The sequence below is a fragment of the Hippichthys cyanospilos genome, chromosome 3 (genome assembly GCF_059441005.1).
Source record: "Hippichthys cyanospilos isolate Australia breed blue-spotted pipefish chromosome 3, RoL_Hcya_1.0, whole genome shotgun sequence".
NCBI lineage: Eukaryota > Metazoa > Chordata > Actinopteri > Syngnathiformes > Syngnathidae > Hippichthys > Hippichthys cyanospilos.
Window position 1 is genome coordinate 16,484,758 of NC_142371.1, and position 20,425 is coordinate 16,505,182.

A 20,425-nucleotide genomic window follows, 5' to 3' on the forward strand; every position below is an offset into this window, starting at 1 on the left:
TCGGGTGTGCTGAGTGAGGAGATGGAGGTAGCGGAACCCGACGCAGGGATGTCGGAAACAGGTTGAGCTCCAAAAATAACGTTTGATATGAAAAAGCGACCTGCAAACCAAAGAATGACTGAATACAAAAGTGACAACCAAGAACCTCAAAAATAAACTAGCTACTAACGACAAGACTGAAAACAAAAGAATATGACGTTGAAAGTTCAGCTGGAACTTGGAGCGAGCCACATCAAATGATGCGGCGGGACGGATCTGGCCCCCGGGCCTTGAGTTTGACACCCGCGCTTTAGAGCGGGAGGGGGGTCCCTCTCCCTCCTTCCATCCCTCCCGCTCGCGCAGGCGCACCCCCTCCCTCAGACGTCGGCTGGCCATCAGCAGCGTCTGACGCGCCGCAGCGGAGCCATCACCTGCTCGTGACATCGGGGCTTTTGTGCGGTTCGGCGGAGCACCATGGACGTGATGGGCGACAACGCGCGGCGCCGCGTCAGCTGCAAAGGCTTGCTGAAGAAAAACTGGCTGCTGATCGCCACGGTGGTCTCGGTGATGCTCGGTATGCATCCGTCTCCGTTTTCTCCTTCGGCGCACGCCGAGCGCATACGTGATGCTTTCCGCCGAGGGCGGGGGGTGGAGGGGGGGGGGGGGGGGCGGACTTGTCCCCGTGGAGGGGGACATACAAAATGTATGACAAAAAAATAGCGAGCGTTGCGGGACGAACGTCTGATTGCGGCGTGCAGGTTTGAATCGCATGCGTTAAAGTCCGCTCGCACGTGACCGCAATCAAGTCATCGCATGAGCGCAAAAAAGTCAGTTACATTAATGTACACTATGTATGACGGCTATGGTGCCATCCGCCATAGGAACATGATTCCCGAAACATTCCATCCCTCTTTAGTCTCATAATGGCGCAAATCTCGCCGTGTCAACAAATGCATCACAACTTTTGTTGCAATCTTACTTATTCTTCTAACATTACAACTTTAACACTCCAAAACGTCTTCTTGCCATGTGATTTTGTTTTCGCGATTTTTTTTATTAACAAGTTATAATATCCAAACGTTTGTTCAAACAATATGCCATCCCTTTACAAAAAGTAGCATTATTTTGAAGTTTCAATCTCATTTGATGATTTGCATGGTATATATAGTAACTTCGCTCTATTCAAACATTCATCGTATAGCATAGCGATTCTCAAATGGGGGTACAAGAAACCCCTAGGGGTACCTCAGGGGTGCATGAAATATGTATCAATATATATTTGAGTGTACCTCTACTTACGAAATTAATTCATTCCTGAGGTAATTTGTAACATGAGCCGCTTTTTACATGTAAATAGCCTAATCAGTTCCTAGCCCCCCAAAACGGTCCTAAACCTTTGAAATGAATAATATCAATGAATGATAAAAATGCATCAAAAACAGTAACACATATATTAGAATTACATGTTAAGAATAGTTTTTAAAAAAAACGCTCCTAAACCCTTTAAATAAATCATATGAATTGTGGCAATTGAAAACGTGAATGCAGTTCACTGGTTTGCCTTGAGAGGGTGCTGGCGTGTTGGTGATGAGTGCAGAGAAAGACATATTTTAGGACGTTTGATTTGTAAGATTTGATTTGACATTTCTAGTGATCCAACAATCATTGACAAGGCCACAGGAGTAATGATAATTTATTTGGGCTATTTTTGAGCATCTAAATTTACTTAAGTTTAGTTCGGGATGATAACAAGTGCTTCCTGTGTGACGTAATTGCTAAAGAGCTAACGACGTGCTAACAAATGCTTCACAAACTGTTACAAAATACGGTAGACTATACGGGTTATGACAAGGTATTACGTATTCCAGTCATTTTGGCGCAAGTGCTGATGACTGGTGTCTCATATTATTCTCCAACAATGTTGCCTTTCGTATCTTGAATTCACTAGAGGTGTGTTGTAACCTGCATTTGAAGAAACAACAGGCGTTTGTAAGTAGAGGGGCCACTGTACTCAATTTACTTTTTTTAAAGATTATTCTTGACAGAATGTATTTTGAATTCCATGATGCACTAATGTCATTCTAATATGTATTTGTTTCAATTTTTGTATGCATTTTTATCATTTACTCATATTATTTAAAGCAGGTGTGTCGCGGGCCACAATGTATTTTTTGTATCTGTCAGAGGTTTGTGGACAAAAAATGCTCGTGCCCCCTCTCAAATTTTTAAAAGTTGAAGACAACTCGCAAATTTGGTGTTTTAACCGGAAAGTTGAAGTCGAATCAGCATTTGGTTGGCCACATAAAAAGATGTGGCGGTCCGGATCTGGTCCTCGCGCCTTGACTTTGACACCTGTGATTTAAGGAGCATTTTTCAGGGGCTTGGAACGGATCAGGCCACTTCCATGTCAAAAAAAAAAAAAAAAACGGCTCTACTTGCAAAAAATTCATGTTCGGAAATGACTTTGGGAACAAATGAATTTTATAAGTAGAGGCGCCACTGTACTTGGCTAAAAAAAAAGATTTCATCATTGGAAAAAAGTTTGAGAAAACATTTTCAGGCAGTTATGACCATTCCCGCACCTCGCCAGTTTGTTCTAAGGAGAAGCCGTCCTCAACATTTTGTATTTTCACAACCTGCACTTAGAAGATGACGTTTTTATTCCGGCGGGAAGCTATGGAAACAAGACCGGGCCTTAGCGCTTGTAAGGCGGCTTTTTTCGTCTCATAAAACGAGCCGGTAGCGCTACGCCTTTAGTGTAATAATACTTCATTCTTGTCAACATTACGGATAAAGCCTTTTAACGTCTCGCGAGATTTGTGAAAGCCTCGCGTGCTTTTGTCATCTGTAATGGGCGCATTCCATCAAAGCGGCACTATACGGGCGCTAGTTACAATCAATGGCTAATAGCTGACTGGAGACTTTTTTTCTTCTTTTTTTAATGGGGTCACAACTCTTGTACGGCATGCGGAAAGCCTTCCGCGTGGGTTCTGCTTGCATCGTGTTGAATTTGCAGGGATCAGCCTGGGCGTCGCCGTCAGAGAGTACGCCTCCCTGTCGCATCTCCACAAGCAGTATTTCGGCTTCCCGGGAGAGATTCTCATGCGGATGCTGAAGCTGGTCATCCTCCCCTTGATCATTTCCAGCATGATAACGGGTACGCACGCGCAAGGGTGGGAGGGGCTCCCGCGCGGGCGGCGAGGAGGTTTAACCGCGCGCGCCTCGCGTGCGCAGGCGTCGCCGCCCTGGACTCGGAGGTGTCGGGCAAGATCGGCCTGCGAGCTGTCATCTATTATTTCTCCACCACCATTATTGCCGTCATCCTCGGTGAGTTGGACTCGGCCATTGTTCTCGCTCGCGTCGGCCGGGAGGGGTCCCCGTGAATCGCTTCCCCGCAGCCACGCTTCAAATCGGGGCTGTCCCGGATCTGATTTTATTGGTCGACTCAAACTGTCAATTGATCCGTTATTAGCGCGATAGAACGTTATCCGCGATCGCGATTGGTTGGCTCCACAAACAAACTCGTTTTGGGCAAATAGCTGATCATGAATGGCAACGTTCTTACAAAGAAAGTACAAGCTACAGACACCGTGGGCCACATTTCACAGAGACGACAACATGAAGTCACAACGTGAAGTCACAACGTCCCTCCTCACTACAAAATGCAATATCAAGAGCGGCCAGAGGCGGCGTCAAAAAAAAAAAAAAAAAAAAAGCTCAAGCCAAACAAAGCACAAATGAATGGACTGGAGGATAAACTCGATCAGTTCCAAAACGTCGTTATTTCTGGTGCGACAGAAGCGGCCCTCTACTACTTCCGGTCCGCGGACCAGGGCTTGGGGACCTCTGGTATATAGCACACCTATACTTTTGGCCTTCTTTTTGGGGAAAAAAAAGTGCATTCTCTTAGTAAATGCCCGGGGCCTCGAAAAAAAATGGAGGGCGGGCCAAAAAATGGCCATAGTTTGGGTGCCGCCACCGTCCATCAAAGCTCCCGACGAAGCTCCCCCGCCGACCTCCTGCAGGAATCATTCTGGTGATGACCATCAAGCCCGGAGTGTCTCAGACGGCGCAGCACATCGACAGAGCGGGAACCACGCCCAACGTCACCACCATCGACACGCTGCTGGACCTCCTCAGGTGCGGCCGGCGCCCCCTTATTTCTTCCTCGCTCTCCCACGCGTTCCTAACCCTACCCAACTGCGGCCAACAGAAACATGTTTCCGGAAAACTTGGTGCAGGCTTGTTTCCAGCAGGTAAGCCCAGGCCCTCAGGTCACGCGCGGCTAACGCTAACAAGCGTCTCCGCTCTAGTACAAAACCAAGCGCAAGGAGCTGGAGCCGCCTCGGAGGGATCCGGCGGAAAGCACGGACGTCCCTCCTCTGGCCACTACCGTCATGGCTGCCGTGGAGGTAGGAGACCTTGTCGCAGCGCGGGGACGGGCGAACCTTCCCACTCCCGGGCCGCCAAGGCTTCGAAAATTGGACGGAAACGCCGCTCCGCCGGCGAACGACTGCGGCGTTTTGATCCATTTATGGAGGTCCTTCGCAAACGCCCCCCTTGTGCTAGAACATCACCAAAGACTACAAAATCAGCGGCTCGTACTCGGACGGAATCAACGTCTTGGGCCTCATCGTGTTCTGCGTGGCGTTCGGGCTGGTCATCGGAAAGATGGGCGAAAAGGGACGCATCCTGCTGGAGTTTTTCGACGCCCTCAACGATGCCACCATGAAACTGGTGCATCTCATCATGTGGTGGGTGACGCCGCGTTGCTTTTTTTTCGTGTCTCTTTTTATTTTAAATCAAGCGGACGGGCTGCGCCTGAGCGAATGTCGGGAGGATTGGAAAACCGCTGTTCGTTTGATGTCCCCCAATTTCAAATTGAAAAAATACTCTATTACTGAAATAAATGAGTTCAAAGATTGATTAGCTGTCGCTAATTAAGTTTGTCTAATTCAAACGTGGCATTTCGCAGAAGAAGACTTTACTCATTCGTTGCCAATGACGGCTATAGACGTCCATTTTTCCTTGGCTGACATCGAATGAGTTAACGCCACGGCAAGACCAGTCGGTTTTTCTTTTCAAATTAAGAGCAGGTGAATAGGAAAATGAAGGACATCCTTTTCCAAATTTCCGCCCGTTTACTCTTTCTGCGTCTGGGGACGTAGCTCCGCCTCTGCTTGTTGTCATTTTGATCCACGATGAAGGAAACTTTGTTTTTGTCTTTGAAGCTACATGCCCATCGGGATCCTGTTCCTAATTGCCGCCAAGATCATCGAGGTGGAAGACTGGGAGATCTTCCGCAAGATGGGTCTTTATATGGTGACGGTGCTGAGCGGGTAAGTCGGGGTCGGGGGGGGGGGGGGGGGGGGGGGGGTGATATTTATGCTCGGCGCCCGGGCCAATTCTCCCGTCCGCCGGTCACAGATAAGGCAAGGACATTTCGAAACTGCTCAAGCCGCACATAGCCTAATGGAAGCTATAAGATGGCACCTGTAAATCTGCGCGAGGGTCAGGACGTTCTCCGCGCTAAGGTCTCAAGGAGGATACGGAGACACGCCCGCGTCATTATCCCGCGCTGCATGCTCGAGCGGGCGGAAGGAAAGAAGGAAGAGGCGGGGCTCACCGCGCGCCTTTGTTCTGGCCCAGGCTCGCCATCCACGCCATGGTCTGCCTGCCGCTCATCTTCTTCGTCATCGTGAGGAAGAACCCCTACACCTTCACGCTGGGGATGGCGCAGGCCCTGGTCACGGCGCTCATGATCTCCTCCAGGTTAACCGTCCTTCAAGAAAATTTTACATCCCAAATCACATTTCTGCCTTGGCGCGTATGTCCGCATGTGTTGCTGCACCCGCTGTGTTCACGTAAAATACGTACGGCGTTGTCATTGCAGCTTCGCTCCATATCTTTGCTGGTTTATGGAAAAAAACAGACGCGCTTTCCTTTGCTGTGGAGGGACACGAGTTGAAACCCGGCTGGCTCTGGCCTTCCTCTGTGGAGTTTGCATGTTCACCTCCAAAAACAAACTCCGAAAACATGCGTGGAAGGTCTATTGGATACTTTAAATTGTCCTTCCATGTGATTGGGCGCGTGAGCGGCCGGAGCTTTATCTTCAAAGCATAGTAAAACCACACAATGAAATTCTTATTCCGTTCGCTTCCATAATCGAGCAAATAATAAGGTAGGCAATAAAACCAACCCCAAAAAACAAAAACCAAACTGTAATAGAGCAATAAGGGCTTTTATTTATATGATAATGAGGAACCACTAATAAATGAGATTCCGAGCATATTACGGGGCAGATGGAAAATGACGACGGCACCCTGCGTCGCAGCTCAGCCACCCTGCCGGTCACCTTCCGCTGCGCCGAGGAAAACAACCGCGTGGACAAGCGCATCACCCGCTTCGTCCTCCCCGTGGGGGCCACCATCAACATGGACGGCACGGCGCTCTACGAGGCCGTGGCCGCCATATTCATCGCGCAGCTCAACGACTACTCCCTGGACGTGGGTCAGATCGTCACCATCAGGTAGCGCGCCCGCCGCCTTCCGGAATGCCCTCTTTCATTTCGACTGAAAAGGACATGGCGCGAGATCGGGGTCTCAGATAACAAGCGAATGATCAGCCGGGGAACGTCTCGCGAGCAAGAGGCGAGCCAGGATCGGTCGTTATCTGAGCTTTTCAGTTGACGGCAAGTAGAAAAAGGTGTTTTTGGTTTCTGTGTGAAAAATAATCGAGCTCACAAATGAGTTATGGACGAAACGATCAAGTTTTACCGCTAAATATGGCAACGACAAAACATCCCTTTTAGAATTGGATGCGTAAGTACAATTACCATAGATCTCAAACTATGAGCCACCATTTTTTTCTCATGATTTGAGCCCTGCCGCCGTTAGTCCGGTGCGGCCTATCTGCAGTTTTTCATCGAATCTATCAGGTGTTACTGCTAAAAACGGCAACCGAAAATGACTATCCCTTTCAGCATGTTATGCATGAGCACAATGACCATATTTTTCAAAGTATAAGCAGAAACTATTTTCTCCCCATTTGAGCCCTTCCGCTTGTAGCCCAGTGCGGCTTGTCTGCCGTTTTTCTGAACGTAAACGTAGCATCGATAGCTCGTGCGGAACTTGCTGGAACGTCGATCCCAAAGAGCTCTTTTTACGTCGAGCGGGCATTCGGTCAAGCGCGATGCGCGCCGTCGGCCCATTTGACCCCCGCGGCGTCTCTATTGCAGTATTACGGCAACGGTGGCCAGCATCGGCGCGGCGGGCGTCCCAAACGCCGGCCTGGTCACCATGGTCATCGTCTTGACGGCCGTGGGACTGCCCGCCAGTGACGTCACGCTCATCGTAGCGGTCGATTGGTTGCTGTGAGTCGGCCCGCGGGCTGTTAATCTTCATCGTGCGTGCGTGCGTGCGTGTGTGTGTGTGTGTGTGTGTGTGTGTGTGTATGTGTGTGTGCGTATGGAGAAAAAAATAGATAGACCTATCACATGAACGAACATGTCCGGCAGCTCCCAGGGACATCGGCGTGACTGCCTTCAAAACTTCAATGAAAACCTAAACAGGCTTCTTATAGTTTGGTACGGGAAAAAAATGGTAGAATACCGCCAAGTTAGTAAGGACAAAAATCGTAAGGCGATGACAAAAAGTCGGAATGTTCCTTGAAAATGTTTGAATGCGTCAGTCCATTCGTTATTTCTCTAAAGTTAATGGAGAATTTAAAGGAGTATTTTCATGAAATTCACACTTTCCAACGAATTTACCAATCAAAGGAAGGCCGAATAATCGCGCCGTTAATCGCTCTTTCGATTCTTCCCTTTCCACAAAGTGTCGGATAAGTCAGTGAGAACGGAGTTGTCGGGGAGCGAGAGAAAGTCCAAGTATTCGTCGGAGGTTCATTTTTTTGTAAAGTTAGGTGAAATTTGGAATAGTTTCATAATGTTCGCGCGGTTTAAAATGATTTGGAGCGGAACAAAATAAGGCGACACCGGTGAGGATAATCGGCCCGGCTGATAATCGTCCTATCCTGAACGGCGTTCGCCGTAACTCGCTCGTTCCGTTTTAATGACGTCGTGGCGCTTTGGCGCGAACGACAGAATAAGACAAAAGTCATACGGCGGCGACGAGACAAAGTCCCGACTTTTCTGGAAAAGTTCGGAAGGCCATATTTAGGATTTCAGACCCCGAGGAAATCGGCGTACGTGTGTTTGCGGCGCAGAGACCGTTTCCGCACCATGATCAACGTGCTGGGCGACGCCTACGGCGCCGGCATCGTCCAGAAGCTGTCCAAGCGCGAGCTGGAGCGGATGGACCTGATCTCGGACGTGGACGTGGCCAACCCCTTCGCCCTGGAGGCCGCGGCGGACGGCGACGAGTGCGACAAGAAATCCTACGTCAACGGGGGCTTCGCCGTGGACAAGACGGACGCCATCTCCTTCACCGAAACCTCGCAGTTCTAGAGCCCCCCCCCCCCGTCATCGGCCGAAGCGGCTCCCATTCGTCATCGCGGACATTTGCCGCCGATCTCAAGTGCTTCCTTTTTACACTGAAACCATGCCTTTGTACTCCCGGAAAAGTCCTCGGCGGACGGACGCCGGGACGCCAGGTGTGTTCATCCGGCAGCGAACATTCCACAAACGCCGCTTGTTTTTTCTTTTTCGCTTCCGAGTAGAAACGCACGGCTACTATTAACTCTTTGTACAGAATGTGACTACTGTGCCAAGCCTGTGAAGAGGCCACTTTTGACTTGAAGGTTGCAAACACTGTGAACTCGGGCCGGCCGATTAAGCCGGGCGCCCTGTCCTCGGGAGAATTTCCGCCTTTTGGGGGTACGGCGGCGCGGAGGAAAAAAACAAAAGATGAGCTCCGAGCCCGGAATACGAAAAAAAACTTACTGGGGCCGCACGAGGGGAAAAAAGAAGTTATGGCGTTGCGACGAAAAGCGCCGATAGACGTCATGTTGCCAAATGTCGTTTTGCGAGGGGAAAAAACACGGGGAAAAAAAGGCGGAATATCCCCACAGGTCGGAATGTTGTGAAATAGGGAGCGGCGCTCAAAGTTTCAGGGGCCGGCACGCGGGCCGCGCCCACGGACTGGCCGTGGCTCGTTCGGCGACAAAAACGGCCGATCGAAAATGTCCATTTTGATCCCACGTACAAATCGTTGGGATAGACAATACGTCATGTCCGCGACGGGCCTACCGCGCCCCTTTTTACTCGCGTGGCTTTCCCCTCCGGTCCGCAATAAAAATCTCAAGCGGGACTAAAGTCAATTCCAAATTGCTTCTGTAACGCTTTCGGTGCCGTGGGCGAGAATTGTATTCTTTTAAAAGGGTAATAATCAATAAAAAAATCCCCGTCAAATTAGTTTTTTGAACGGAGGGTAGCCGACGCCCTTGACCCGTGGGCGTCAAGGGCCCACCGTAGTGATAATTGTAACCGCGGGACGGCACTCTTCTCCTACATACGACTTAAGCAAGAGTTAAGGTTTTGAAGAAAAATTCCTAGTTTCATCAGCAACGCCAAACTAATCTCCGCTTTTGTCAAAACACGTGGCATTGTGCGGGGCTGTCAAAGTCATCTGAGCTTCGAGTGGTCCAAACGCGACATCCCTATTCATCGAGTTTCCGAAGCAGCCTGGGGGCTATCGTTTGACACCGATGACATGTTGTATATATGTGTACATATTTTTACATAGGAATACTTCTTTAACTGTGAGAAGAAAAATGAGCCTAGTCGCACAAATAATAGGTCAGCGGCAGTACAGATGAGAACAACGTGAGCCCTGCGTTTATTTATTACAAACTTTTGGTTTACATACGCTTGCATAGAATATTCAAACGATGTACAGAATAGACAAAAAGTGATGTGTTTTCACAAAAACGGGCTTATGTCCATTTTGGTCATTCTAAAAAAAAAAAAACCTCCTCAAGATCTCCTTTTTCATTTCCCAGCAGCCAAAATGTCCAAAACGTCATTGAAATGTATGAAAAAAATAAATAACGGATTAGAAGAAAATGCGCACCAATTAAAGATGAATTTGCCAAAACTTTGAATGCAATTTTCAACACTCAAATGGTTCTAACTTTGAAACGAAAGGGAATTAAGTGTAGAAATTGAGGACATCAGCTTGGTCTTGTGAAAACATATCACACACACACACATATATATATATATATATATGTTTATGATAAAATAGTCATTTGTTCTATGAGAAATATAATCCATTGAAAATAGGCAAGCCTAAAAAAAAAAAAAAGTAAAATACAGTGTTCCCTTGCTCTAACGCGGTTTTCATTTTGCTGCTTTCTTATGTGAATTTCATTTTGGGCCACATAAGCCTGATTTTATGCAAATGTAGGAAATTCTCCCGAGGACAGGCTTGTGGAGTAGTGGAGTAGTGTCTTGTGTTTAGGCTGTTACAAACTAGATGACAACTTTTTTTGTATTTTATTGCTGTAAAGCAGCCCGAATTGCTAACACACACACACACGCGCGCAAGGGATTTTTCATGGCGGGGACACCCCATTAACGTGGACATTTCCTGGCCCCCAACTCTAAACAGATGGCGTACCCCACAGGTGTCCAAGCCAAGGGCCGGGCGTGGGATCCTGCCCGCCACATCATTTTAGGCGGCCCGCAACTCTGCAGCACTTTGAAAATGATCCCAATCATTTGAATCAGGTGTGTTTGAGAGAGAAGCTTTGAAAACAAGCAGGATACCGGCCCTCTAGGACTGGAGTTTGACACTCCGGTCCCGGAGGGCCGGTATCCCGCATGTTTTCTCTACCCAACACAGCTGATTCAAATATTCGGCCTATTAACACGCTGTGCCGGAGCTCGCAAAGGATCCTGATCGTTTCAATCGGGTGCGTTTGATACAGAAGGTTCCAAAACATGCAGGATACCGGCCCTCCTGGACCGCGGTTTGACACCTGTGCTATAAACTACTCCTGACCCTCATAAAGAGGCCTAAACTTGCAGGGTCCACCAAAACGGTCCCCACAAGTACAAGACTTCCCCACAAAGACAGTAAATCCCGGACTCGCGCGCGAGCACACACACAGACGGAGGAGACCGAGGTACTGTACTGTATGCTCTTGTTGCTTTTCGAGCGGCACGCCCAAATCTCCTCTCGCGCATTCGGCCGCGGAAAGCCGACCAGGCCGTCGGGAGCCATCGACAAGGTGATGATTTAGTCGATTCATGTCACGGCTGTCTACTATACCAATAAAAACAAGTCGCTTCCAAATGACTATCGATCGTTGCCGAGCGGGCGACGTTATTTACGAGGCGCTCGGGGACGACGCGGGAATAGAAGGCGGCTTCAGCACATCTTATGCAATAGATCGCAATGTTCCCCCCCGCTGGCCCGTGATCTACGGGGCCCCGGGCGCTCGCTTGGCTGCCCTCCGCCTCATTTAACGCCAGCGCCTCAACCCACAATGGAAAATAGTTGCAAAAAATGGAGGAAAAAAGACATTCATTTTACATATTTCAAAACGGATTAGTAGTTTTTGGGAGATTTTATGGACTTACTTTATGGACTACTGTATATGTAATTAGCTCCTTAATGTAAGGTGATCCATGAAAAAAAAAAAGTCGCATGAGTAATCAAATTATATATATATATATATATAGAGAGAGAGAGAGAGAGAGAGAGAGAGAGAGAGAGAGAGAGAGAGAGAGCGAGAGAGAGAGCGAGAGAGAGAGAGAGAGAGAGAGACAAAAAGTGGACACCAAGAAAAAACCCCAAATGTTTCTAAGCGGTTTGGAAGATGTGCATTCTTTAAAATTCTCGATCTATTGCAAAGAAAGAGGTCGTGCACAACACGAGTTAAAACAGGGGTGTCAAGCATAGCGCCCCGGGGACCAAGAAAAGGCTTTAATAGGGCCCGCGCGTTGATTTTGTCACGCAATCAATTTGACACAATCGCAAAAGGAAATTCCTCAAGACAGAAAACTCAAAAGTTGTGTTGACAGTCAAACTTGAAAAAGTCCAAGAGGTCAACAGTCAAACAAGTCCAAAAGGAGGACAAAGCGCCGAATAAATAAAGAGGACGCGCGAGAGGGCGATGGCAAAATGAAGGCCGGAGAAGCACGTGACATTTTTTCTCTCCTCTAGGCGGCACCCTTGCTTTAAAGAGGCAGAGGGCGAAATTGCACTAGCCCTCATCTTTAATCCGAGAGCACCATCCAGAGGAGATAAAAATATATGACGGGCGCTTCACGAGGCGTCTCGTTTTCATCACTGGCGGCTGGCTCACTCGGGGTCGGCCCGGGGCGCGCCCGGGTCCGCGCGCTCCTCCGCTCGGTCCGCTCGGCCGGCGCCGGCGGGCACGGCCTTGGCTCCTTTCCTCGGAGGAAGCACGGAGAAGAAAGCGTCGCGCCAGCCGCCTTTCTCCACGTACGCCAGGATGATCTCGAACACTACGCGGGCCCATGGAATCAGGGAAGCAACATTTTTAAAAATGGCATCCAATCGTGACAATGTCAGACGCGGGTGCATAAACACATTTTGGTGGACGAGACCGCAATTCCCCAAATGTAAGACGCATCCGACAGTAACAATTGTACACGCAAAATCATTGCGTTATCAAATGAACTCATTCGATCCCAAAGACGTAATTTGACCTTTTTAAGGCTACGCGTTCAATCCCTAAAATTAAGGGCGCATCCTATGTGCAAGCGAGTCATATATTTGGGGAATCACGCTAATTTGATTTATTGCCTAGCCTAAAACCTGATTCATTATCCCGAAGGAGTATCGGCTCCTTTTTTAGGCCGCCACTATTCGGCGCGGGTCCGCGCGTAGCGCCGCGTCACCGTACCGTGGTTGACCGCAAGAACTTTGCGACTGTTCATCTGGACGAAGCTGTCGAGGGGAAGCTGGGCGTGAGAGATTCCCAGTTTGCGGGCCCGCTCCAACGTGATCCCCTGAAAAAACGGCCGCGCAGAAAAAGAAATGGAGGCGGATCGGGGTTGGGGACGGCGGGCCGTCTTCCCGGCCGGCTTTCGGACCTTGTGGTGGTTGTGGTCCACCAGCCCGCCAATCACGTAGGCCTTTTGGGGGTCCAGCTCCGTCAGCACGTTGGGGGAGTCCGACGTCAGGTAGACCAGATCCTCCTTGGCCGCCACTTCGCTGTAGTGTTCCAATTTGATGTGGATATCCTACACAAACAAAGAGGTTTTCGTTTTAGATTTGGACGCGCCTCGGCCTTTTAGATGTTTTCGCTGTGTGCTACCAAAGGAAAAGCATTCGCGAGGAGGCTAAAATATCGCTTAAAAATGCGTGAACTTAGGTGTTACATTTAGCACCCCTGGTCTATCTCGAACCATAATATCAAGATTTCTATTTTCCTTCGTCATATTAAATTGGTGCGCTGACCTTCCAGTTGATCCATCCTTTGTCTTTTTCATCCATACTCTGCTTAAGTTGCCCTCCCAAGCTCGTCAGATAAAACTGCACACAAGGCACGCATCTTTTTGCTTACTGTCGGTCGTCGCCTCCGGAACGGAGGCGAGCGGCGGGCGGCCCACCTGGACCGGACGCGAGGCCCGCCTGTTTTGGGCGTAGCACCTCTGGATCTGCTTGTGAAGCTTGTGCACGTCCTGGGAAGAGGCCAGATGGCTGCGGATGTCCGAAGGAAGGAGACGTCGGAACGGACCCGCCGTACCTTGGTTAGCATGAGCTCGTCAAAACTGCAGTCCACCATCAGCCTGAGCGAGGTGGGCGCGGCCTCTCGCCGGGGCCGCTTCCTGGCTGGCCGCTCGTCACCCTCGTCCTCTTGAGGAGCGCTTTGCCTCTGCAAGCGACGCTGATGCTTCCTGTCTTTGCGCTTCTGCCTGCGTTACCGCACATTTCCAATTACGGTCATTCCCTAAATATCAGACGCACCTTTTTTGACTACATTTTCTAAATAAAAGCAAAAAAGGTTCATTTTTAGTTATGTCACATCGTGAAATGTCTCTATAAATATCCTTGCATACAATTCAGTCCCGTTGCATTATGTTTGATTACAAAGCTTTCCACGTGCTTCGATAAATTCCAAATCGGCTTACAGCATTCACGCGTAATTTGTTCATAAACTGTTTGATCGAAGTTTCTTGTAAAAGAAACGAAGTAAAAAGAAAAAATTCCACTTCCAGTCGTTGCTTTATACATAAAATTGATCTTACTTTCTTAGCTCTCGCTCGTCCTCCCATTTCTGCTGCTTTAGAAGCTTCTTTCTTTGCCTTTTGGACAAAGCTTGCTTCTCGCCGCCTTCGCCATCTTCTTGATCGCCGTTAGCTGGCTTGTTATTGTCATTGTCGGGGCTATTTACAATTTTGCTGTCATCGTTCTTGACGCCATCGTCATCATCCATTTGTTAAGTTATCCGTCCCTATTGCAAAAAGCGCCGACTGTGATTTATTCAAACACCCCCCGAAATCAAAGACGCGTGTAAATACGAAAAGGAATCCAACATACGATCGTAATTGAAAGTAGAATGTAAATGAAGCGTAGACATGCAAGGCAACGTCCGGCTGAGTTGACACATGGCGGCGCGTGTTTGTGACGCAATTTAACCGCGCCTGTTGCGTTCACGGACCTCGGTTTCTCGCCTACTCTTCGGCCAGTTCTTTTCAGTCGTTGTACAAACGTAATTTCGTCGAGATTCCCAATACAAGTAGGTATACATTTTAAACGTGTCCCCATTGGTTACACTCACGCTTGTGAAAAGTGCGTGAAATAAACACACTTTAATCCGGCGAGTTTAAAAAATGGCTTTAATTTGGGGTTAAAAGGGTTTGTGTTAGTGAGCCACGATTAGGGTTTAAAACAGGGGTTGACATTTCCAATTAAAGTTTTAAAGTCCGGATTTGGCATCATTCAGTTACACCGTCCCAACTCTTGTTTTCCCAGGAATATTTCCTTCCTTCCATCTTCCCTTATGATCCCTAATGATTAATTTTGTAAGTGGAGGTACCACTGTATTGTTATTATTATTATTATTATTATTATTTTCAGTTATTATATTATTTTCTCTCTCCTCATTATTTTCATGACTGAAGTGGGATTTTTTTTTCTACAGTCATGTATTATTTAACTGGGGTGGAGACATTTATTATAGTATTTTTTTTTCAAGTATTTCCATGTCAGTGTTTGGAAAGTGTCTTAAGCGAGCACGGCGGGAGTCATCGAGCGGTAAGGAGGGATGGAAAGGATGAAGTGTTGCTGAGTCAGCCAGGCGGCGTCCAACTCGAACGCAAGGCACTCACGCTTGTCTTATACAATCGGCCTGTCATGGCTTATATGTACTGGACGGTTGCCATGGCGATAGACGCCATCCGTAGAAACATGTCCAAGCTCAAGTACCCAAAAAGTTCTCGTCGTACCATTGCTCTTTCTACAAATATTTTCTCGTGCGAGGTGGCTGTTCGCTTTGAGGACGTTTGAAAAGTGTGCAAGTACTCAAATGGACTTGGATGATTTCTTGAATGGATGCCTTTACCGTGCGGAAGGAACATTTTATGGGGGGGGGGCAACAACAAAAACATCAGGCAGCGGGTTATGTGGCAAATGGCAAACAGATGTCCAGATGCATCTTTTTATATTTAAAGACTTTTGTCCTATTCTGACTAAAACTTTCCCTTTTCCATTTATGGTGTGGGTGCCTGAAAGTCTTCCAGTCCGATAAGAAATGAGCCCATTGGGGCTTTTTGGCGGTTGCCAAATATCTGACCCCCCGCACAGAATGGAAAAATGGTGTTATTTCCCGTTTGTACCAGATGCTTGCTGAGTAGCATGATAAGGAATGCTGCTATTCCCTTGAAAAGATCTTCTTTCAATGTGTCACCCTCCAGGGAAAGCTATATATAGCATTTATATATACCGTGTGTGTGTGCGTGTGTGTGTGTAATATATATATGTATATATAAATCATTATTGATTGACTATCTGTCATGACTTTTCATTGAGGATGAAGCATGTATGGCTGAGCCGTATTACTTTGTATTCATCATTCAGTCCTTAAAGACTTCTAAGAGAGTAACCATCGGTGCATATCAGAGGATGAAGAATATATGCTTGAGGATCTTTGCGTTCACTGTTAATTCCCCTGAAGATTTCTACCAGGGATTTTCTGTTTCAAACTTGCCTTGATAAGGCAAAGACAGTATGGAATTGTTTGTATTAACAACGTCGTCATGCAAGTCGACGAGTCGCCGCGTATTCACAAGTGTCGTCGGCGACATGAGGCGCAATCGTCGTTTGTCATTTCTTTCAACGAGCACAAAGCACGACTTTGGTTGTTAGCCAAATGAAATGACCCGAAATGAATGATCTCACCGTGCAAATGTTTGCCCAGTCCCACGATCGGGGTACAAGTAAGCGGCAAACTATTTTTGGAACTCGTTTTCTTCGCGCTTTTGACATCGATCACTTCGGAGGCGGCACTTTCCCTCCGGGGACACTGACTTTCCCCGCATACCGCAGGAATGTGCGCGTGTGCGTGAGCGTGTTGTTAGTGGCGAGGAGAAAACATGGAAGCGCCTTTTTTTCCACTGGCCAAACAGAGGAAGGCGTGTGGGCGGATGTGTCAGTGTACCGAAAGGAAGCCTTTCCAGACAGCGCCAAATGACATCATCATCACAAGTAACCTCTGTGTGCACAAGCCGGGGCGGGGGGCGGGGCTTCAGACCCGACCGCCACTTATTGCGCGCGTATGTGCGCGCAGCCTATAAAAGCCGAGCGAGCGCCCGGCTCAATTACATCGGAGCATTCGCCGCGCTAAGTCGGACGGCCGAGCGGACGCAGACAAGGTAAGAAACGTTTCCTGTTTTATTTTATTTTTATTTTGCCTGGCTTTGATTTTCAAATGCTTGTCCGGTATGGCGAGAAAAACGCTTTCATTTTGGTTTTGACAACAGTTGGATGAATTTGAAAAAAGTTGCGGTCACGTTATTGAAAAGTTGGCATTGTTACATATCTAAATCTGCTAACGATCGTATTGGGCTCGAATTGTCACAGACACGATACCGGGTACTGACACTACTCTATTTCTCCTACACGGCATCACTGGCAATTTTCCATTATTCTAATTAGGGAAGTTCAATACTACTTTTTGTCAGACCGATACAAGTACAAGCACTCAATCTTGAAACACTAGTACTTTTCATTCACAAAATGAATGGCAATTTTCCAGATCACTTTTGTCACACCGATACCAGAAGGAGTACTTTACGCTTGAGTAGAAAGACGTACGATACAAAGTTCCAATACCACAAAATGAATGGCAGTTTTCGATTCCCCTAATCAGAGATGTTTCAATCCTAAGTATCGTTTTTCTGCCCAGGATGTTTTACATTTACGCGAGCGTGTTGTTGCTGGCGGCGGCGAGCGCGGCGGGCGCGGACTCGCTGCAGGACAAGCAGAGCGACCTGGGCCTGAAGGTGTTTGAGCGCTTGGCCGCAGCCTCCGCGCAGCAAAACCTGCTCTTCTCCCCGTACGGCGTTTCCTCCCTGCTGGCCATGGCCGAGCTGGGCGCGGCGGGGGACACTCGCAAGGCCATGGCCGCCGCCATGGGCTTCTCCCTGCAAGGTGACGCCGCCGTCCTTCGGCCGCTCGACTTCAGGGTCGAGGAGCGTTGAAGGGGTCGTATCAGCGCCGCTCTAAGTCGCGTTGAGTTCGCCGAAGGAAAACTTGTGGAATGACACACGCGATGTCCGCGGGCAGATCGAGGAATGTCTCGGCAGCAGCGCCTGCTTCAGCGCCAGCTCGGCGCCGAGGAAGGCTTAGAGGTGGCCGGCGGCCTGATGGTGGAGAGGAAGATGAGCCTGGAGAAGGAATTCCGCAGGGCCTTGTCCAAGGCCTTCAGGAGCCACCCGCACCAAGTGGACTTCAGCAGGCCCGACCAGGCCGAGGACGTCGTCAACGCCTGGGTCTCCGACCGCACCGCAGGTACACAAATCCCGGATCTTCGGCACTAGAAGGCGCCCCTCAAAGCTTGGGATTTTCTCCGCGGCCCACGGCGCTTATACGGCACTCAAAGCGCCAGTGTTGTCTTATCCGCGGAAAGCGGACCCCAAAGGCCCTTTGAATGTTAAAGGTCTACCCGTACGCACGGACGTTTGCAGGCGCCATTCCCGACTTCCTTCCCCGGGGATCTTTGAGCGACGAGACCCGGCTGGTGCTCCTCAACGCCCTCCACTTCCAGGGCCTGTGGAAGGTTCCGTTCCAGCCCGAGCTGACGCAGGAGAGGATGTTCCGCTGCGCCAACGGCAGCGCCGTGCCCGCTCTCATGATGAGCCTGACCCACCGCTTCAACTACGGTAACCCGGCGCCGGCCAGCCAGCCTCGCCGTCACCGCCGCTACATTGTGCTCGCGTTGCGACCGCAGGGGAGTTTGTGAGCGCCGACGGCGTGGACTACGACGTGCTGGAGCTTCCGTACCAGGGCGACTCGCTCAGCATGCTGCTGGTGTCGCCCTTCGAGGCCGACGCGCCGCTGAGCCGGCTCGCCGCCGAACTGGGCGCCCGCCGCATCAAGCAGTGGAGGGCCGGCCTCAGGAGCGTTCGCCGACAGCTGACCGTGCCCAGGTACGCATCCAAAAAAACACCTATGAATGCGCTTCGTTGAAAACGTCGCAATGTTGAAGAGGGAAGGACCAACAGGAACGACGACAAAGTCGGGTGAAATTTGGGATGCCATGGCACGGTGGAAGAGCGGCGGGCATGCGCGCCTCACATTGTAGAGATTGCGGATTCGATTCTAGCTCCCGCTTTCCTGTCTGGAGTCTGCATGTTTTCTCTGAAAATTCTAAAAGGACAGAATTTCAGGAAAAATAATTCTAGAAATTCAAAAGAGCTTAATAAAGTCCTAATTTTAGGCAAAACTTTATTTTTTTTTCTTTGAAGGGGGCGTGAACAAAATTGGCTGTCATTTTGAAGGCTTTCTGACACGCTATGTGTTTTGCAGGTTTACGCTGACATCAGAGGTGAACTTGAAGGCGGCGCTGGTCGGCATGGGCCTGGCCAGCATGTTCAATCCGGCCTCCGCCGATTTCACCCGCATTACAAGTAAGTTTGACTCACGCAAACACACCTTGCCGTACATTTTGACGTTCCCACTCATATCGCGTTTGCTGTATCTGTCCCACAATAAAAAAGCAAAAAAAACGTCAGCATGGCAAGGGCCAATGATAGACGTAGTGATTTTCTCTGAGTTGGCGTTCGTTTCGAAGAGAATAACTCAATGGCGGATCCTTCCCTTTAGCCGACGAGAAGCTTTGCGTGTCCAAGGTCCTGCAGACGGTCAAGCTAGAGGTCAACGAGCAAGGAACCAAGGGGGCGGCGGCAACCGGTAAGGCCATTCCTCGCAAGCAGACGGGCGGGAAATCAGACATAGTTTTATAGGGCAGAAAAACTGTTGTTGTTGTTGTCGGTTTTTTTTTTGTCACGACTGTCCACTGAAGCGTTTGTGTGGGTTTTCAGCGGCCGTGCTCTTTTCCCGAATGGCGGTGGAGGAGGTGACGTTGGATCGGCCGTTTCTCTTCTTGATCCAGCACAAAGCCACGGGGGCCATTTTGTTCATGGGCCAGTTCAACCATCCCGCGTAGGAAGTGGAGAAGACCGCCCCTTCAACTGTGCCTGACTACTGCTGGACGCCAAAAGAAAGCTTTTCAGAAGCCAGACTTTATTGACATGAATGACACTGATGCACTTCCGCTTTCTGCTCCTTTTCATTCATTGTTTTATTGCCATATGCTACTTTTGTATTTATATTCTATTTATTAAAAGATTGATATTCTCTTTTTACCTTTTTTGTCATTCTTGAAAAGGTTCATCTGTTATGGCATCACAGCACATTTTTTTTTTTGGTTTAAGGGTTTTTTTCAATTATTTGTATGTATATATAAATATGATGTATAAAATATTGCTTTCCTTGCCATACTGTATCACAATAGCAATATATATATATATATATATATATATATATATATATATATATATATATATATAGTTTTTCTGCCCTATAATGGATGCACTTTTTTCTGTCCTAAATATGTCGCAGAGGTACCAAATCTGCATCAGCTAAGCCTCAAAACCAGGTGACTAAGTACTCAAGGTGCAAAACAATGTGATTGGGACATCAATTGCAACATCCATCTATCCATTTTCTATAGCCACTTATCCCTACAGGGGTCGCAGGCGCCTATCTCAACTGGCTTCGGGCAGTAGGCGAGGACACCCTGAACTGGTTGCCTGCCAATCGCAGGGCACACATGGACAAACGACCAATCACGCGCTCAATCACACCTAAGGACAATTTAGTATGTCCAATTCACCTGCCATGCATGTTTTTGGGGAGTGGGAGGGAGCCGGAGTGCCCGGAAAGAACCCACGCGGGATCGGGGAGAACATGCAAACTCCACACAGGAAGGCCGGAGCCAGGTGGATTTG

General features: G+C 48.7%; 3 protein-coding genes across 5 annotated transcripts; 2 read left to right on the forward strand and 1 right to left on the reverse strand.

The window, feature by feature from the left end:
• Nucleotides 1–376: 376 nt before the first annotated feature.
• slc1a1 (solute carrier family 1 member 1) lies at nucleotides 377–11,238 on the forward strand. Its single transcript, XM_088410127.1, has 12 exons — nucleotides 377–553; nucleotides 2,996–3,136; nucleotides 3,214–3,306; nucleotides 4,005–4,119; nucleotides 4,193–4,235; nucleotides 4,293–4,391; nucleotides 4,549–4,733; nucleotides 5,211–5,318; nucleotides 5,629–5,751; nucleotides 6,314–6,508; nucleotides 7,217–7,351; nucleotides 8,203–11,238. Exons 1-12 carry the CDS (start codon nucleotides 454–456, stop codon nucleotides 8,441–8,443), a joined length of 1,578 nt encoding a protein of 525 aa, XP_088266253.1. The 5' UTR covers nucleotides 377–453; the 3' UTR covers nucleotides 8,444–11,238.
• Nucleotides 9,751–14,539, reverse strand: trmt10a (tRNA methyltransferase 10A). 3 transcript variants are annotated; one of them, XM_088410131.1, is made up of 7 exons: nucleotides 14,162–14,539; nucleotides 13,660–13,828; nucleotides 13,523–13,594; nucleotides 13,371–13,445; nucleotides 13,004–13,153; nucleotides 12,814–12,919; nucleotides 9,751–12,412 (listed from the first exon to the last, which is right to left on the reverse strand). In XM_088410131.1, the coding sequence occupies exons 1-7, from the start codon at nucleotides 14,347–14,349 to the stop codon at nucleotides 12,246–12,248; spliced, it is 927 nt and encodes a 308-aa protein (XP_088266257.1). In that variant the 5' UTR covers nucleotides 14,350–14,539; the 3' UTR covers nucleotides 9,751–12,245. The 3 variants fall into 3 exon arrangements, with proteins under 3 accessions (XP_088266257.1, XP_088266256.1, XP_088266255.1); XM_088410130.1 differs by lacking the exon at nucleotides 13,371–13,445 and having other exon boundaries at nucleotides 13,477–13,594; nucleotides 14,162–14,367; nucleotides 14,454–14,538; XM_088410129.1 differs by lacking the exon at nucleotides 13,371–13,445 and having other exon boundaries at nucleotides 13,477–13,594.
• Nucleotides 14,540–16,184: 1,645 nt separating this feature from the next.
• serpine1 (serpin peptidase inhibitor, clade E (nexin, plasminogen activator inhibitor type 1), member 1) lies at nucleotides 16,185–19,780 on the forward strand. Its single transcript, XM_088410798.1, has 9 exons — nucleotides 16,185–16,619; nucleotides 16,702–16,786; nucleotides 17,320–17,564; nucleotides 17,700–17,924; nucleotides 18,101–18,295; nucleotides 18,364–18,562; nucleotides 18,942–19,042; nucleotides 19,239–19,325; nucleotides 19,457–19,780. The coding sequence occupies exons 1-9, from the start codon at nucleotides 16,508–16,510 to the stop codon at nucleotides 19,579–19,581; spliced, it is 1,374 nt and encodes a 457-aa protein (XP_088266924.1). The 5' UTR covers nucleotides 16,185–16,507; the 3' UTR covers nucleotides 19,582–19,780.
• Nucleotides 19,781–20,425: the final 645 nt, after the last annotated feature.